The sequence below is a fragment of the Penicillium coprophilum genome, assembly GCF_028826855.1.
Source record: "Penicillium coprophilum strain IBT 35676 chromosome Unknown utg000001l_segment0_segment0, whole genome shotgun sequence".
NCBI classification, from domain to species: domain Eukaryota; kingdom Fungi; phylum Ascomycota; class Eurotiomycetes; order Eurotiales; family Aspergillaceae; genus Penicillium; species Penicillium coprophilum.
Genome location: NW_026622720.1, coordinates 535,614 through 551,623, shown reverse-complemented (window position 1 = coordinate 551,623; position 16,010 = coordinate 535,614). Strand labels below are relative to the sequence as shown.

At 47.6% G+C, this 16,010-nt stretch overlaps 8 protein-coding genes across 8 annotated transcripts; 2 read left to right on the top strand and 6 right to left on the bottom strand.

Annotated features, from left to right (window-relative positions):
* Positions 1-334: 334 nt before the first annotated feature.
* On the top strand, positions 335-1,744 carry N7500_000191 (SHNi-TPR domain-containing protein; the record flags this gene model as incomplete). Its single annotated transcript, XM_056671337.1, has 2 exons — positions 335-1,393; positions 1,463-1,744. 2 exons carry the CDS (start codon positions 335-337, stop codon positions 1,742-1,744), a joined length of 1,341 nt encoding a protein of 446 aa, XP_056536910.1.
* A 307-nt stretch (positions 1,745-2,051) lies between these two features.
* On the bottom strand, positions 2,052-4,071 carry N7500_000190 (Yippee-like protein; the record flags this gene model as incomplete). The annotated part of the gene is made up of 4 exons (XM_056671336.1): positions 2,052-2,735; positions 3,117-3,327; positions 3,438-3,848; positions 3,911-4,071. 4 exons carry the CDS (start codon positions 4,069-4,071, stop codon positions 2,052-2,054), a joined length of 1,467 nt encoding a protein of 488 aa, XP_056536909.1.
* A 739-nt stretch (positions 4,072-4,810) lies between these two features.
* N7500_000189 (cleavage polyadenylation factor subunit MPE1) lies at positions 4,811-6,856 on the bottom strand (the record flags this gene model as incomplete). The annotated part of the gene is given in 5 exon segments (XM_056671335.1): positions 4,811-5,359; positions 5,374-6,095; positions 6,149-6,249; positions 6,304-6,601; positions 6,665-6,856. 5 exon segments carry the CDS (start codon positions 6,834-6,836, stop codon positions 4,811-4,813), a joined length of 1,842 nt encoding a protein of 613 aa, XP_056536908.1. The 5' UTR covers positions 6,837-6,856.
* A 1,028-nt stretch (positions 6,857-7,884) lies between these two features.
* Positions 7,885-9,673, bottom strand: N7500_000188 (imidazoleglycerol-phosphate synthase; the record flags this gene model as incomplete). Its single annotated transcript, XM_056671334.1, has 3 exons — positions 7,885-7,974; positions 8,034-9,476; positions 9,551-9,673. The coding sequence occupies 3 exons, from the start codon at positions 9,671-9,673 to the stop codon at positions 7,885-7,887; spliced, it is 1,656 nt and encodes a 551-aa protein (XP_056536907.1).
* Positions 9,674-10,157: 484 nt separating this feature from the next.
* N7500_000187 (deoxycytidylate deaminase) lies at positions 10,158-11,092 on the bottom strand (the record flags this gene model as incomplete). Its single annotated transcript, XM_056671333.1, has 4 exons — positions 10,158-10,367; positions 10,423-10,510; positions 10,572-10,704; positions 10,777-11,092. 4 exons carry the CDS (start codon positions 11,090-11,092, stop codon positions 10,158-10,160), a joined length of 747 nt encoding a protein of 248 aa, XP_056536906.1.
* Positions 11,093-11,280: 188 nt separating this feature from the next.
* N7500_000186 (uncharacterized protein) lies at positions 11,281-11,627 on the bottom strand (the record flags this gene model as incomplete). Its single annotated transcript, XM_056671332.1, has 2 exons — positions 11,281-11,540; positions 11,606-11,627. The coding sequence occupies 2 exons, from the start codon at positions 11,625-11,627 to the stop codon at positions 11,281-11,283; spliced, it is 282 nt and encodes a 93-aa protein (XP_056536905.1).
* Positions 11,628-12,218: 591 nt separating this feature from the next.
* On the top strand, positions 12,219-14,692 carry N7500_000185 (putative autophagy ubiquitin-activating enzyme ApgG; the record flags this gene model as incomplete). The annotated part of the gene is made up of 7 exons (XM_056671331.1): positions 12,219-12,409; positions 12,461-12,569; positions 12,629-13,410; positions 13,476-13,620; positions 13,678-14,145; positions 14,199-14,561; positions 14,612-14,692. 7 exons carry the CDS (start codon positions 12,219-12,221, stop codon positions 14,690-14,692), a joined length of 2,139 nt encoding a protein of 712 aa, XP_056536904.1.
* Positions 14,693-14,844: 152 nt separating this feature from the next.
* Positions 14,845-15,936, bottom strand: N7500_000184 (RlmE family RNA methyltransferase; the record flags this gene model as incomplete). The annotated part of the gene is made up of 5 exons (XM_056671330.1): positions 14,845-15,012; positions 15,069-15,485; positions 15,570-15,596; positions 15,650-15,700; positions 15,766-15,936. The coding sequence occupies 5 exons, from the start codon at positions 15,934-15,936 to the stop codon at positions 14,845-14,847; spliced, it is 834 nt and encodes a 277-aa protein (XP_056536903.1).
* Positions 15,937-16,010: the final 74 nt, after the last annotated feature.

The window sequence follows — 16,010 nt, the reverse complement described above, 5'->3', positions numbered from 1 at the left end:
AAATTGGGTATGCGGAAACTCAAGCGAAATTCAGTCCAGAATAGAAGAGGCTCCAGTTAAAAAATCAAAGTAAATGCATAGATGAGAAAGGAGAGGGTGAGGAAGAGAGGGCGATGAAGAGAGAGAGAGAGAGAGAAAGATGTACATAGATAGAGATCCCAGAATTCAATTAAACCGACGCGTGACGCGCCGGAGCTAAAGCTTCTTCCAATCTCTTTCTTCTTTTTTCCCACTTCACTCGACTCTTCTACTTTAGTCTTATTCTTACTCCAATAAGGCTATCTGCTTATGTTTTCATTTCATTTCTTTCACTCTTCACTAAAATCCCATTAACATGGCTGATACCCAAGACGTTCAATCCCCCATCTCTGAGCAAGAGAAACGAACCCAACTCGATGATTTGATCGCACGTGCTGCTGCAAAAGATGCGACCAAAGACCACGACTCTGCATCGGAGCTGTACTCCCAAGCTACCGAGCTTCAGGCCGAACTCAACGGCGAATTGTCCCCTGAGAATGCAGATTTACTCTATGCCTACGGAAAGTCATTGTACAACGTGGCTGTGAGTAAAAGTGATGTCCTTGGCTCTAAGGTAGCCGGCGAGCAGCAGCCGCGATCCGGCACCGCATCTTCAAAGAATGCGTCTTCTGCTGGGTCGAAATGTGATTCCCTTGTTCAAGACGCGATAGCCAATTCGATGGAAAAGTCGCCTTCAACCAAGCACGCAGACAAAGGACCAGAGCCCACAGAATCTAGGCCGTTCTTCCAGTTTACAGGAGACGAGAACTTCGTTGACTCCGAGGACGAGGATGACGAAACTGCCGAGCAAGCCGAGGACGACGACGAAGACGACGATTTCGCCAATGCGTTTGAGGTCCTGGATCTTGCCCGTGTTTTGTATCTCAAGAAGCTGAGTGCTGCAGAAAAAAGTGACGGAGGCAAAGGAAAATCGACTGTGTTATCCTCGGACATAAAGCACATCAGGGAAAGGATCGCCGACACACACGATCTTCAAGCTGAAATCTCGCTGGAGGCAGAGAGATTCAATGAAGCGGTCACTGACCTGAGGACTGTTCTCGAATTGCGAAACTCACTATATCCTCTAGAAGATCCCTCTGTTGCTGAGTGCCATTACAAGCTCTCACTCGCTCTGGAATTTGCATCAGTCCAACAAGGCGATGGGGAGAATGGCAACGATAAACCCAGAGTTGATGAAGACATGAGGAAAGAAGCTGCCACTCAAATGGAACATGCCATTGCGAGCTGCAAGGTCCGTATGGCCCAAGAGGAGAAGAGACTTGAGGCCGAAAAGGATGGGGATGAGGACAAGGCAACTGCGACAAAGCGGAAAATCGCCAATGTCAAGGAGATCGTCACCGAGATGGAGCAAAGGGTAAGTATCTTCTCTCTTGTCTTTCATTTATATTTACTGCTTGGACTCGTTCCTAATGAAAGAACTCAGCTTGTGGATCTGCGCCGACCACCTGTCTCAATTGAGCAGAACGAGCATGCCAACGAGGCTATGTTAAAGGGAGTTTTGGGTCAGATTATCGGTCAATCCGAGACAGACCAGAAAGCTCAGCTTGATGCAGCTAGCAAGGGAGCAACAGATTTATCTGCCTTTGTCAAACGTAAGCCTGCAAAGCAGCCAATCCAGCAAGCCGAAACTGCCTCGAAAAGACCGGCCGAAGATCCTGCAGAAAATGACTCCAAGCGGTCTCGTGTTGACGATGTTTCCTTGTGAGGTGGTCTTGTGTTCTTTGGCAAAATTGGAATCTCTCTCTCTCTCCCTCTCTCTTATACATTCTAGAGCCCATCTAAATTACCAGGGTATTAATGACTCTTCCATGAATCGGATCCCATGGCGAAATGCCGGAATTCTGAAAATCCCAAAACAGATATTCATAAATAGGGAGCTCTTAACTGACAATATAGTGGATTCGTATGCAATAGAAGAAGGCAACAAGACAACGAGGTTGTTGAAAAGGGTATCATGCCACACTACGCAATGACCTTATCCCACAAGGTCCATCTTCGAGATTTCCTACAGTTCATGAAATTCCCCATATTGCAGGTCGACGTTTACTTTCACGGTTTCTTCGACGCGCAGCAAGTCCCGGACTCCAGATTCCGGCAAACAGGTCCTCACACTCATCTTCGTCCTGACTGTCAAACTCTGTATCTGCTGGACCAGACTCGACTTCATATTGGTGATCGGGTTGTATATTCTTGGCCCCACCAGTTGGGGATTCCCAGCATGACGAGGCAGCGATTTTCTTCGTTTCCAAAATAAACTTGCCAACCTTGTACCGTTGTGATTCTTCCTCGGCTGCAACATACTTCCAGCCCAGGACACTATCACAGAATATGCAGGTGACATCGCTGACTGTATGAGCTCCTGTAACGAGCTGGCGAGGAACTGGACGCTGCAGTATCGTGTTGGGAAGCGAGGCTGTAGGCGAAGACGACGGGCTGACCGACACAGCTGTGGCTACTGGCTCCGCCGAGACAAGATAGGCACGGCCATGGCGACCTGTAAATCCTTTGCTGATGATCTGGGAGGTCCAGCAAAGATGTGAGGCACATCCTGCACAGCGCAGATAGGAGACATGGCCGTCGAGATACTTCTCGCTCTTGTGTTGGGGTCTATGGTCCGGTGGAGAAAGCCCCGCATTGCGTTTGAAAAACACAGATGGAAGGAGGAATTTGGGGAACTGAAGAGATTTGATGCGCTCCTTGGACATGTTATTAGATATGTTGAATAGATGTCTTCGCTCTGAAAGGACCTTGAAAGGCTTTCTCAAGGTTGGAAGGGATACGCCCAGGTAAAGGTGAGGTCATACCCAGGTAGCTCTGGAGGCTTATCTTTTATCTTATCTCTTATCGGTATCACGGCTTTTTGTTCCGCCAGAAAAATGACAGTTTCATTAGAACAGTATATACACATAACAATAACTCATGAAAAAGATGGGGGAAAAAATTGAAATGACATTCAGTACTCGATCCTCGGATGAAAAAGACAGTCGTATTATGCAGCAGAGCATCGAAACATGAACAAAGATCCCCTGACTTCAATCCAAACAAAATAAATTCATCGTGCGGTGTTCTCGCTAGACTTCGGCGACCAAGAAAAGCCATTTATCACTAAGGCAGGGTCCTTGGTCACCGCGTGAGAGCCAGGGTGTCAAGGTGGTGAGACTAAATCCACACCATCCTAGACTTCGCACAAGCTCCATTTCATCTGTGCGCTGGGAACGACTAACACAGGCAACTATTTGCGAGCACCCAAAGGTGGCGATATCGGCAAGTTCAAACAGAGCGATCAAGCTGGGAGGAGAGGGCGAAGGTCAGCAGGTAATTCAAACACGCATAGAGGATTATCACCGAGGAAAAAGGAAGCCTTGACTTGTTGAAGGAAACATGAGGGGCGTACATACCCAGACTTGAGGCCGTGTTCAAGGGCACGGTCCTCGAAGAAAACGAACAAAGTCCGCTCTTTATTGTGTTCAGCGACAAATCCACGGTAGATAGCATCGCTGGAGTAATCCCACACTTCTATCCATCGCTGGATTCGATCATGCTGGTGCCCGATTTGGTTTGGCTGGATATTTTGGAACGCATCCATCCCCAGCGACTCCTGTCCCACGACACTCCTCTCACCCAGGAATGTCGCAGACAGTCTGTCACAGAAGAGTCTCTCACACTCTTCCGGGATGTTATGCGTTGCCTCCCCCTTGTACTCTGGCCAATTGTTTCCAGGCCAGGTTCGTTCCGCGACGGAATCGAGGATGTCGTGGGGAGGACTTATACGAGACGATTTAGTCCCCGAAGGGACCTCAGGGATACCACTGTACCCCTACATATGAAAAATCAGACCTCGATCAACATGAGATTTTGAGTCGCGAGATACTTACCGGCGCCCAGGGTAGTGCAGTAGTGGAAGCCGTGGACCTTGAAGGTCGACGGCTCAACACTGTAGCAAGTAGCTAGAACGGTGCTCTGGGAGTCTTGGTCGAGGAATCGCGACATTTGATTGGAATTACTACTGTGGTTATTCATATATTTCGCCATGATAGTCGATGTTTCAGATAATTGTTCTGGGAGGAATTTGATGAATGATGTAGGTCAAAATATCGATCTAGATCGAAATTTGAGGTTTGAAAGGGGTAGAGAAGACACGATGAAGGCGGTTGGTGTTTTGGTGAATAAAACAAGTGGTCTGGTTGTTGAACAGGAGTGTGGATGGTTGTTGGACAGACATTGTAGAGACGGTGTGAATGGGGGGGTGTTTTCCCCCAGTCACATGACCATCCGTCCTACCTACAACAAATCCCTCTTGAGATATACTTCGCTCGCCTTTCTCCTTTGATTAATTGTAAGTAGTGCTATATCTTATAAGTTGACTTTCTCTATGTCTTGTACATGATTCCTACCGGGTGATCAAACCTATAGAGTGCTATCTAAGCCAAGTTACAAGTCATGTATTGATGCCCAACAGTAATATTTATATCCATTTATGGCGAATTGATGGTCAATGTTAACGCCTAATCCCTGGCCAGAAGCACTTGAAGACGTAGGAAATGGGGTTCAATTATTCCTATTGTTGCTAAGGTAATAGTACACATTCTGGAGGCAAAAAAAAGGAGACCTCTCAGGATGACACAAAAAAAATCGGAAGACAAAGTAGTAAGATAAAGTAGGAAAGATGGAAAAAAAAACCCTCCCCCACCGCTCTAGATCATATGCATATACACAGTGTACTGGAAAGACCAGAATGCAAACCCATAAGCCATAACCAGCAATCATCTTTTCAAAGCTCCCTGTAGTCGCTAGGCCGAACTCGTCGGTTTCTAGCCTGGTGACGTTGCGGATTCACGGGCTGGCGAAAATATGGCGAATCCTCTTCCCGGGAGTATGGTGTGCTGAAAGCTGTTCGCTGCTGATTTGAGAAGTTATTTATTACAGGGCTTGGTCCTTGGAACCCATTTTGGGACATGGGGAACATCATTGAAGGGTCCCCATTGAACATATTAGGAAATCCGTTAGACATGCCAGCATTGCTCTGGTCGAACATTCCAGCTTGAAGAGGATTGAAAGGCATGTTCATGGGATTCCATCCCGGACCCATGCCACTGGGAAAGCCATTGGCAGATGCCATCGCCATAGGATTCATAAACCCCATGGCCTCATTGCTGAATCCAGGGGCCGAGAAAGGCATCATAGGCATGCCTTGCATTGGCCCAAAGGCGTTGAATGGCATATCCTGATTATTAAAATTTGCTGGAGGAATAGGCGCGCCATCTTGGACGCTACTAGCTTGAGTCGGAACGTCGGAGCGACCATCATCTGCCTTCTGTTTCTTTGGCACATTACCCGGCTCGGAGCTTGGGGTTTCACTCCCCCAGTAAGCTCGTCCTCGGCAGATCTTTTCTTGGATTGTGTGGGCGCATTCTCCTGGACTTGACTGAGCGGGCTCTGCGGCTTGTTGGAAGATTCCTTGGGCTCAATTTCGGAGACTTCGGGTACAGGAATACCATCCGGGCCGGTGGGGAGTTTTTCCTTCTCCTTTTTGGCTTCCGCCTTGTCGGCTTCATACACCTTTATTTTTGATGCAGATTCATCATCAGGAGTGAGGTTATCAAGTAAGACCCCCTCGGTACCACATCCCGGGCAAACAAAGTCACTTTCAATCAAGGCATTTGAAATACAATCATTGCAATATGTCCTCTGACAACATGGTGTCTTTGTTGGCTCTAAAAACATCCTCTTGTCAATTGGACACTCCAAACCTCGAGCTTGCAATGCTTTGCTCTCCTCGGCAGCTGCTGCTTCAGCGGCAGCTGCCGCCGATGCCTTCGCCTTTTCTTGGTACAATTCCCAGGCTGCCTTGTCTGGCTTTGCAATGACGAAGTCGCCATCAGCATTTACCATGACGCCTGTATTCCTTGAATCTTCAGTGGAGCCATCAGGGGCCAGGGATTCGGGTTTGTCAACTTTGGTTTGAAGTGAACGTGGTATGCCAGTTGATCGTTTGACTCGATATTTGCCATCGAACTTGGGGTCATTATTGGTAGGACATGCTTGGATCCAGTGGCCTGCGCACAAAGATTAGTTGTCTGAAGTAGGGTGATTTACTAGAGGTGCCTACCTTTCTCTCGGCAACGATAGCAAAGATACCCCGGAGGCGGAGGGTGGTCGGGTACATTGACGGGTTTCCCTCGGCCACGACCAAATGGTACGGGTGTTGCGCTAAATCAGATTAATATCTCCCAACATAACAAAGTCCAGTTAGAATGCTCTTACTTTGCCATTTCTTGTTGTTGCTCCTGCCATTGGCTAGCCTGTAGGTTGAACAGAGCATTGATCTTCTCTTCTTCTGTCTGGGCATTATTCAGTTCGAGGACGTTGTTGTTCACGGACTGTCCCGTTCCGGGCGTTACTCGGCTCATCGAGGGTTCATGGCGAGGGGCAATGCGAGCGTTCACTGGCATCTTGCCGGAAACATAACGAGCGGCACCGCCCTTACCAGGGCGCGCTGCTGGCAATCGGCGGGCAATCACGGAAGTCGACCGAGGGATTATGGTGGTGTCATCATCGTATTCTGTTGGATGTCAGAAGAATTCATGTTAACCAGGAGCAAGTGGAATATATTGAAATAACATACCCTCTCTGGTGTCTTCATTGTAAATCGATAGCTCAAAGTCACTCCCATCACCCAATCTACTTTGGCTGATAATCTCTCTTTTGAGCTCAAAGACCGAAATACCAGTGCCATCAAAGGTAACCCTTGAGGGTTCTTTCTGGGACTTGAATTTGAAATGAACGGACGATGACATTGTATTCAATTTGGGAAGGGGTCGATGCAACAAAGATGGCTGTAGGTGTACAGATTTAGGGGCACCGTCGCCGTGTACAGTGAGCAATAGGGGATAATAGAGAGAACAAAGGAAGAAGAAGTCGTGCGATGAAGTGAAACTGGTGTATCGCCAGTCACGACAACAAAGGTCGGGTAACAGATCTTATCTGTTCAGATCGCAGGAAAAGCACGAGATATTTTTAAAACAAAGAAAGCAGGAATCAATAGACCACTGAGACAATGGAATATGTGAATGAATCTTTTTGAATGCTGAATGGTGAGTGTTCAGGTCACTGCATACAAATGGGAGATCAAAGAACTGATGAATACGATGACCGAAGGAACACTGGTGTTGAATAATAAAAAAAGAGGTGTATTCAAGAGAGAATTGATGGTCTGCCCTGTCCTTCAAGATTCGCAGAGCCACCCTAGCACCTTGACCTGTGATTGAACCTGTCTGGAGATCCTTGCAGACACCAAATCCAGTTATAGAGCCCTGTTAGGAATGAGTAGATTCACTATCAAACGACCAAGATCGAAGTGCCACAATTGTTGGGTAGGTTTGATCACGGCGAAATGGAGTATCAAAAGAGAAGTATCGACAAAGGTGGAAATAAAAGAGTGAGAGTTAGAGAAAGGCGTAGGTGGAATACGTGAGGATGGCAGTTATGGGACTTTCGTAGCACCGTAGTAGTCTGGGGAGAGAGGAGAAGGTGAAGTGGCAAGTGGAAAAGTCAGATGATTTATGTTTCCACCGCTTTCTAGACCGCTTTTGATGAGTCAAGAGACTCCCTTCCACGTGACACCCCTGGGGCTATTCATGCCCAGGTGCATCCCAGGATGATCACAAACATCTTGAATATTAGACCTTGAATCTGGGGGCCTGGCTTCACTTGAATTGTATATTTTGCTTGATGGGCTTGACCCTTATGATCTATATTCTCTATTCTCGCTATTCTCGTACAAAAACATAACCCTTGCAAAAGATGTCTATGAGAAAATGTCACACCTTCGACACAGCCGACTTTTCAGATTTCAGCCTCAAATTGGCGGACCAAGAATCCCTCGGTTTGAAGGTGATCTTTCACTTGAGTCACCGTATATTCACCGCGGTGGAACTAGGACATGGTTAGAGTCTCCGTTGTAGGAAAACTTAATTGAAAGAATGCAAACTTACCATCCCTGCGCCCAATGCTGCATCAGTGGTGGTTTTGTTGAAAACCTCTGCAAAGTGTGCAGGTACACCAGCTCCGCTTGAAGCAATGACTGGAATCTTGATCGCAGCTTTGACATCGTTGATCAATTCCAGATCAAACCCACTATTGCTTCCATCTTTATCAATGCAATTCAAGAGAATTTCACCAGCTCCCATGGCCTCCACAGCCCGTACAAGTTGTCGCACATCGATATCGCGAGTCTCTCTGCCACCTTTGACAGTACACTGGTACCAGCAAAAGCTTTGCCCCTGTGAGTTGGGGAACTTGGTCTTAATTGTGTGGTGGTGGGTGTCTTCTGGCTTATCCACATAGACCCGCTTGGGGTCAACGCTCACCACAACAGCCTGCTTTCCATAGGCTTGTGATATCGTCTCAATTGCAGTCTGGCCACTCAACTTCTCGCCGGCGTGATAATAGGCCTCCGCAGCAAAGACAGAATCGGAGCCAACACTGACTTTATCAGCTCCAGACTTGAAATACATCGTTGCCACGTCAAGAGCAGGGACCCGGGTGCCATCGGTGTCGATGGTGTCCTTGATTCCTCCGCCAATGGTTAGAGGTACAAAGACCGTCTCTGATGTTCGTCGCAGAATTTCGAGCATGGGCGTATCAGCAATGGGGCAGTTTCGGAACGAGGTGATGTTCAAAAATGTTACCTCGTCTGCTCCTTGCTCGTAATATTTCTTAGCCATGTCGACAGGCTTACCGAGATTGCGAACGCTGCCGCCGGCGTCTGCTCCACTCTTCTCTCGGACATCATATTGGTCACCCTTGGTGACAACCAAGTCACCAGAGTCGTTTGTCCGAACATCAAGGCAAGCAATAACACGACGAGTGAGCCCATTCTCTTTGCCAATGACAAGGTCCTGGGGGAGCGACTGAAATTGATCGCCGTTCAGAAATGCTCGTATAGCCCGCAGTCCAGCCACGCCACTCTTTTCCGGATGAAACTGGGCGCCAAAAATGTTACCCCGACTGATAGCACCGATGAATTCTTCCTCGCCATATGTGGCTGTAGCCACAGACCAGCCGTCTTTTTCCAACACGCCGGGGTTGTAGGGGGCCGCATAGGAGTGGACGTAATAATACTTGCTGGTCGGCCTCAGGCCATAAAAGCTTTGGTTCTTGGTTCCATCAGACCCAGTGTTGATTGCCGAATTCCATCCAATGTGTGGTACACTCTTCGAGGTATCGTTGAATTTTTGAATACGCATAGGAATCAAGCCGAGTCCTGGAACGTCATTATCCTCCTCGGAGCCCTGAAAAAGGGCTTGCAGGCCGACGCAGATTCCCATGAAAGGTTTCCCGGCTTCAATATGCTGTCTGATAGGTTCCAGAAACCCTCCTTTTTCCAGTTGGGAGAGACAATGGCCAAAATGACCAACGCCGGGGAGTATCAGTTTCTAGAGTGTTGTTGTTAGTAATGGCATGATTGTGAGCCAGCCATGATAAAATTTGTCCTGGGTATTTGACTAACGTCAGCATTTTTCACATCCTCCGGAGATTTAACCCATTCGACATCATATCCGACTTGGTTGATCGCATTGACTAGAGAACGGATGTTTCCCGCAACGTAGTCCAACAAATGGACGGTAGGCATGGCTATAGGGACTTAGGCCAAAAACGCAACGGTAATCACAGCTGACAGTGTGCAAGGTAGTGGATTATCGAGATTAGACCAACGACACGTTAAAGAATCCAGCTGTGAAGACCATCGAGGGGTTCCTTGAGGACCCCGCCAAAATTCGCACGCTGAGTCATACCTGTTTTTTTTTTCTGCCAGACAAAATGCGGAGGACGGCGGTACACCGAGGTACTTCTTCATGACGACTATAACGACTAATTACTAACAATTTGAAGTTACTTTCGTACTTTATAAGTACCTGTGAATCATATATCATATGCATATGCAACAGCCCTGGAGTTGTTTTCTTCGGACAATTATAGCCCCAGGACCTTCAGCTTTCAAACTTCAAGTGCAAACTTATCTGGACAAGTTACTTTGTACAACAACTTTGATATAGCCCTGGGGTGGTGCAAATATTTACGAATGCAGAAGGATATTGCTCATCGACAAAATTGAATCATTCCGCGCGTCCATTGTCGTATTGTGGGTTACCGGTTGTCGGTTGTGACTGATTGCTCAGACAGAACCCTGAAGATAGATGAGTCCATTTGAAGGCTGTGAGCTTAGAGTTAGTTACGTATCCGAGAGGTAAGGGTATAGAAGGAAAATTGGCTACCGGGTGGAATTGTCGTAGCCGTACGCCCGCTGCCTGTAAGATAGCTGCACTCTGTACATTCAAGTTAGATTATAAACCCCCATGAAACGGACAAGCATTGGCTTACGTCGTTATCCATGTTGTACCCTTGAGAGTAGACAACCTCCGATATTCCAACCTGCGCGATCTTAACAGTGCATGTCAAGCAAGGGCATCTGCAATCCATGGTAAGATTTTGTCTTTGGCGCACTTCATTCAAGGGTGGAGTGGACTCACGTATCACAATATAGAATCGCCCCCTCTCGAATCCGCTCTCGGCCTGCTTCCAATAATGCGTTTTCTTCAGCATGGAGGCAAAGGCAGGTTGAGAGACCGACTCCTCCTCCATCCCCGCGGTTGCATCGTGGACCTACAATGATTTCCAGTAAGCTAAATGAACAATAAGATCACAGGGATTATTCAGTCCTGGCCTGCATCGTACATCCACCTTGGTTGCAGTTTGGAAGATGCCGCGGTGTCCCATTGTATCCCGTGCTTATGACGCGACTCTCTCGGACGAGCACACATCCCACTCTTCTTTTCATGCAGTTGCTTCTTTGGGCGGCGAGAGAGGCCAGCTGCATGAAATACTGGTCCCAGTTTGGCCTCAACCGTTGTTCGTCTGCCAGGTCGAGGGTCTGTAAAGCCGAGTGTAGCTCATCGAGGGACGACGAGGAGTTGAACAGGCGCACTTGGGCTTTGTCGGTCAAGTATACGCGTCCAATCTCCTTGTCGTAAAGATTATGGTCGTTCCACATTACGAACTTTTCAAGTTCAGGCGGATCCAGTTGTCTTCTCCAACACCTTTTTTTTAGAAAAGAAACGGTCAGCTCTCAGGCTTCAGTCACACGTATTATCACGAACCTGTCGGCAAATCGTTTCCATCGAAGGCTAACTGGTGCATCGACGCTCACGAGGAGAAAAAAGGGACGCAAGAGGAATCGATCTAGGGTTGTGGCATCTGCAATATCTGTGGTAACCCAGCGTTCTTGCCATCTCTTCGTCGCAAAGTCAAGTAAAGAGTCGGCATCTTGAAATGTAAGCTCTGGCGATTTCGGGTCATCTTTTTTCTGATCTCCGACGCTTGCAGTCGCAGGTCATCCCCCGACTCGGCGATGTGGGATTGGGATTTGTCGGCGAGTTCGAGAAGTTGAAACCCTTGCTGGATCAGGTACTCGGCAATGGCATGTTTGCCAGCACAGATCCCTTTTGACGTTTATCCTCGTTAGTTCATGCGGGTGTGAGTGGTTGATTTGCGATGATCTACTAACCTCCACACAAGCCGATAAGCATTTCTCGGGGTTTAATACCTAAGTAATAGTGTTGAGAAGAAGAAAAGAAGATAAGCAGTGGGGGTGAACGCGAAAGTCGCGACGCGATCTTATCGGCCTGATCTTATCGGCCTGATAGGATTGCCCAGGATATTGGGCAGCCCTGTGAGGCCTGGAGTTAAGTACATTCCAAGGTTGACTAAATGGTTTCATAATCAGTTTATTATAAGATATACCTCTAGTGGCTCAAATGATTCAATAGATCGTGTGTTTAACAGAAGTCAGCAGTTAAGCTCACAAGATGATTATAGCCTTATGATCCAATATTTAGCAAAATACCTAAGTAGTATATGTAGGTGGCATATACACGCACACCCTATATATGACGTGCACCCTACATAGGTAGAGATAGTATATCTATCTATATATATAGGGTGTGCGTGTATATGTCTTGAAGGCCAAAGGGAGCAAATGCAGGTCCAGTACTGGATGAAGATAACTAAGCCCCTCTTCTCTCGTGACATCAGACCCTTTCACTTCCCTTCACTTCCTCGTTCCCCCTTACTACAAAACATCTTTATGTCAGGTACTTGATACTCTTTTCGTCTCCAAGATGCAGTACACACCGTTTGCTTCCGATATCGAATTACCTTTCTACACTTCACTGGCTTCCCATAAGATCAATCATGACAAACTAGATGACTCCGCCCGGCCTGTTCTGGGACTATACGAGATCCGTCCTTCTGATCCCGAGGCTGCGTCATGTCGAGTCCAAATTCATGGGAACGCTCTCACTAGCAGCGAGTAAGACAAACCGGAATATTTCTAAAAAGAGACTCCCTAACAGCGATCTAGGGCACCAGCTGGTTATTACAGAGCAGATGGCATGATCAAAAATGTCAATACCGTGGAAGAATATCGAAACTTGGACAGATCCCAACTGCTCCATCAAGCTGGACAAATGGTAGGAATTGACTGGTTGCCCCAGAGAGAAAAGATACAAATATTAATAAGAACTCCAAGATATGGGATGCCATTCACGATGGAACAATACTTTCATCCCCCTCTCTACTCTGCAGTTTTGTGATTGTATCGTTTGCCGACCTCAAAAAATACAAGTTTCACTACTGGTTTGCTTTCCCAGCGATTCATTCAGACCCTCAATGGGTGCCTATGAGACCGAAAAATCAAACAGCCGAGAAACATCAGGGCCATGATACTGACAAGTTGAAGGGAACGCACCTCTCTCCGGATGAAAGCACAGACTTGGTGGAAGCGGTGCAAACATGGTCATATATTGTGGATCATCGACAACGAGGATTCTTTTTGGCTAAAAAAACCAGACAGCGTTCCGATAACGTATCTGTAGGCGACTTCGAGACGAAGAGTCCCCAACAAGACGATATCTCAAATAGCAACTGGCAGATAGCGTCACTTTCTGAATACGAAAATGGGTTTTTCAAGAACGTCGCTGCGGAAGACTGCTATTTCTGTTTCTCAGACCCATCAAATTATGAACAGGCCCCAGGATGGATGTTAAGAAACTTTCTCGTTCTGATCAAGCAACGATGGGGCCTCGAGCGGGTGCAATTAATACGCTATCGCGACGTGCACGCGAAGCGTGACCAGGGGCGCAGTACAGTAATCCAGCTGGAGTCATGTTCAAAACAAGAACCCCAGACCCCCGAATCACTGGAAAGTCAAGTGTCGTTACCGCTGCCAAAGGTGACCGGCTGGGAACGTAACTCGACAGGGAAGTTAGCGGGGAGAATTGTCAATCTCACAGAGTACATGGATCCCAAGAGGTATGATGTTAATTTGGAAATATCCAACCGGAAGACTTGATCGAGAAAGCTAAATGTTCCTGAAGATTAGCAGATCAATCGGTCGATCTCAACCTCAAACTCATTAAATGGCGGATCAGCCCGACGCTCGACCTTGAGAAAATCAAGCATACCAGATGCCTTTTGCTAGGGGCTGGCACATTAGGTAGCTACGTCTCCCGGAATCTGCTGGTATGTTGACGTGAACCTCGCGCCCAAAAAACATTGTTCTAATCAATGAATATATAGGGCTGGGGCGTGAAGAACATCACATTCGTCGATAACGGAACTGTTTCCTTTTCTAACCCTGTCCGGCAGCCACTATTCAATTTTGAAGACTGTTTGAACGGTGGCGTCCGAAAAGCACATCGGGCATCCGAAGCCCTGACCCAAATTTACCCGGGAGTAGAGACTACGGGCCATGAGCTCTCGGTGCCCATGGCCGGCCATCCTATTGTGAACGAAGAGGTGACAAGGTCCGATTTTGATCGTCTCAAAGCTTTGATTGATGAACATGATGCTATCTTCCTCCTTATGGATACTCGAGAATCACGATGGCTGCCCACAGTGATGGGGAAGGCGGCAGGGAAAATCGTGATGAATGCAGCCCTGGGATTTGATTCCTTCGTCGTGATGCGCCACGGTATCATGGAGGATGAAGATATGCCAGCCGAGCTTGGGTGCTACTTCTGCAACGATGTGGTGGCACCAGCTAATGTAAGATTATCCAAACGAGAGACCTGTTTTATACAGAGCTGACTGCAAAATAGTCTATCAAAGATCAAACTCTCGATCAGCAGTGTACAGTGACCCGCCCTGGAGTGGCTCCTATAGCCTCTGCACTTTTGGTGGAGATTTTTGTGTCGCTCCTTCAGCACCCCAAAGGTGCTGCCGCACCGGCCCCCATGGCCCGCAATACTGAACGTAATGATCATCCCTTGGGCATTGTGCCCCATCAAATACGAGGATTTCTCTCCAATTTCGAGAACCTGTCTGTCACCGGCAAAAGTTATCCAAGCTGCAGTGCGTGCTCGGATAGAATTGTCAGTGCGTACCGCGAGCAGGGGTGGGACTTTGTCCGAAGAGCCCTGAATGAACGTGGGTATGTCGAAGAATTGAGTGGACTAAAAGAGGTCAGTCAGTGCCTATCGAACGACTCGGTCCCAGACTGACAAATAGGAAGGTTCATGAGAAGGCCGAAGCAGCACTAGCCGATATTGAGTGGGATGAGGCATCTGGCAATGAGGAGATCGAGATCATCTAGACAAATAGCATGGTTCCGCTCTGGTATGCCGACATGTCAGTCCGAAAGCTTTGGGTCTCACGATTTTCGCTCCAGGCCAACGAAAAAGGCCTCCTTGGATTCCTGCCAATTGCTTTAGTCGGTTGGTGGGTACATTAATTGGATAAGGCAAATCATACACTGCGAGATGATTCGGGTTTCAGACGGTGAACTTTTTTGAATAGTTCCTTCAGCTGCTGCTCCAGTTCTTTGTCTTCGGCACCTTGGTAGAATTTGCAGACGAAATGACCGCCTGCCTTCAGAACATCCGAACTGAAGCGCAAAGCCGCGTGGCAGAGATCCTGCATGAAGTTAGAAGCGTTTTACACTTACCAATTGAGTAACAAGAAATTCATACCATACTTCCAGCATGATCTCTGAAGCTGACACCGCTGGTGTTCATCATCCTATTATAAGGAGCACTTAGACTTCGTTTCCAGAAACCCGAGGTCTGGTGCCAGGGAGCAGACATATCGCTAAGAACCACATCTACCGTTCTTTCAAGTATTTTATCACCCCTGGTATCCGTATTCCCAGCCTCCGTCGTGCGTTGGGTATCTGAATTCGGCTCTAATAGACTGACACTTGAATCGTCCAGAAAGCCGGGTTGGCGCGGCCTGCCTCTGTCTGGACTGCGGAGAAAGTCTCGGATATATGTTTGAATTTCGGGTGCGAGGAAATTGCCTTGGATTGTGGACACTCCTTTCGGCGGTTGGGCTGGGATTATATCAACACCAAGGACTCGACCATGCGGTTGAGTGCGGCTTGCAGCAACCTTCTCTGGCAGTTAATTTAGGCCCATTTGACGGCAAAGGGGAAGGGGATCAGTTAAAAGACAATAGAAAGTCGGTTGACACACCTGCGACCACGACCCCGGAGCATAACCCTAAATGCAACGATTAAACCAAGATCCGAGTTCTGATTGAATGACTAGCATACCAAGTCAACAACTGTCTGCCCACCCTTGAAGATTCGATATTTCTCATCAATCTAATCACAGGAACCAACCCGTCAGCTAGATACAGGAAAATCAAGTAGTATTAGTTTTGGATTACCTGTAGCAATTTGAAAGCAGCACGGCTTTTCAGCCCTTGGACAGCTGCCTCTCTGGTGAATTGATCCTTTTGTTGCCGGGCTTGCCAGCGCTTGGATGATGCATGCCGTACTTGACAAATTGCCTGGTGACAACCATTCTGCCAAATTCGAATTGAACGTAAAGCAAACATCGTGCGAATTGGATAATATCAGGGAAATAATCGAAGGTATGAGAGCAATGGGAAGCTTTTCTTTTTTGCCGGCA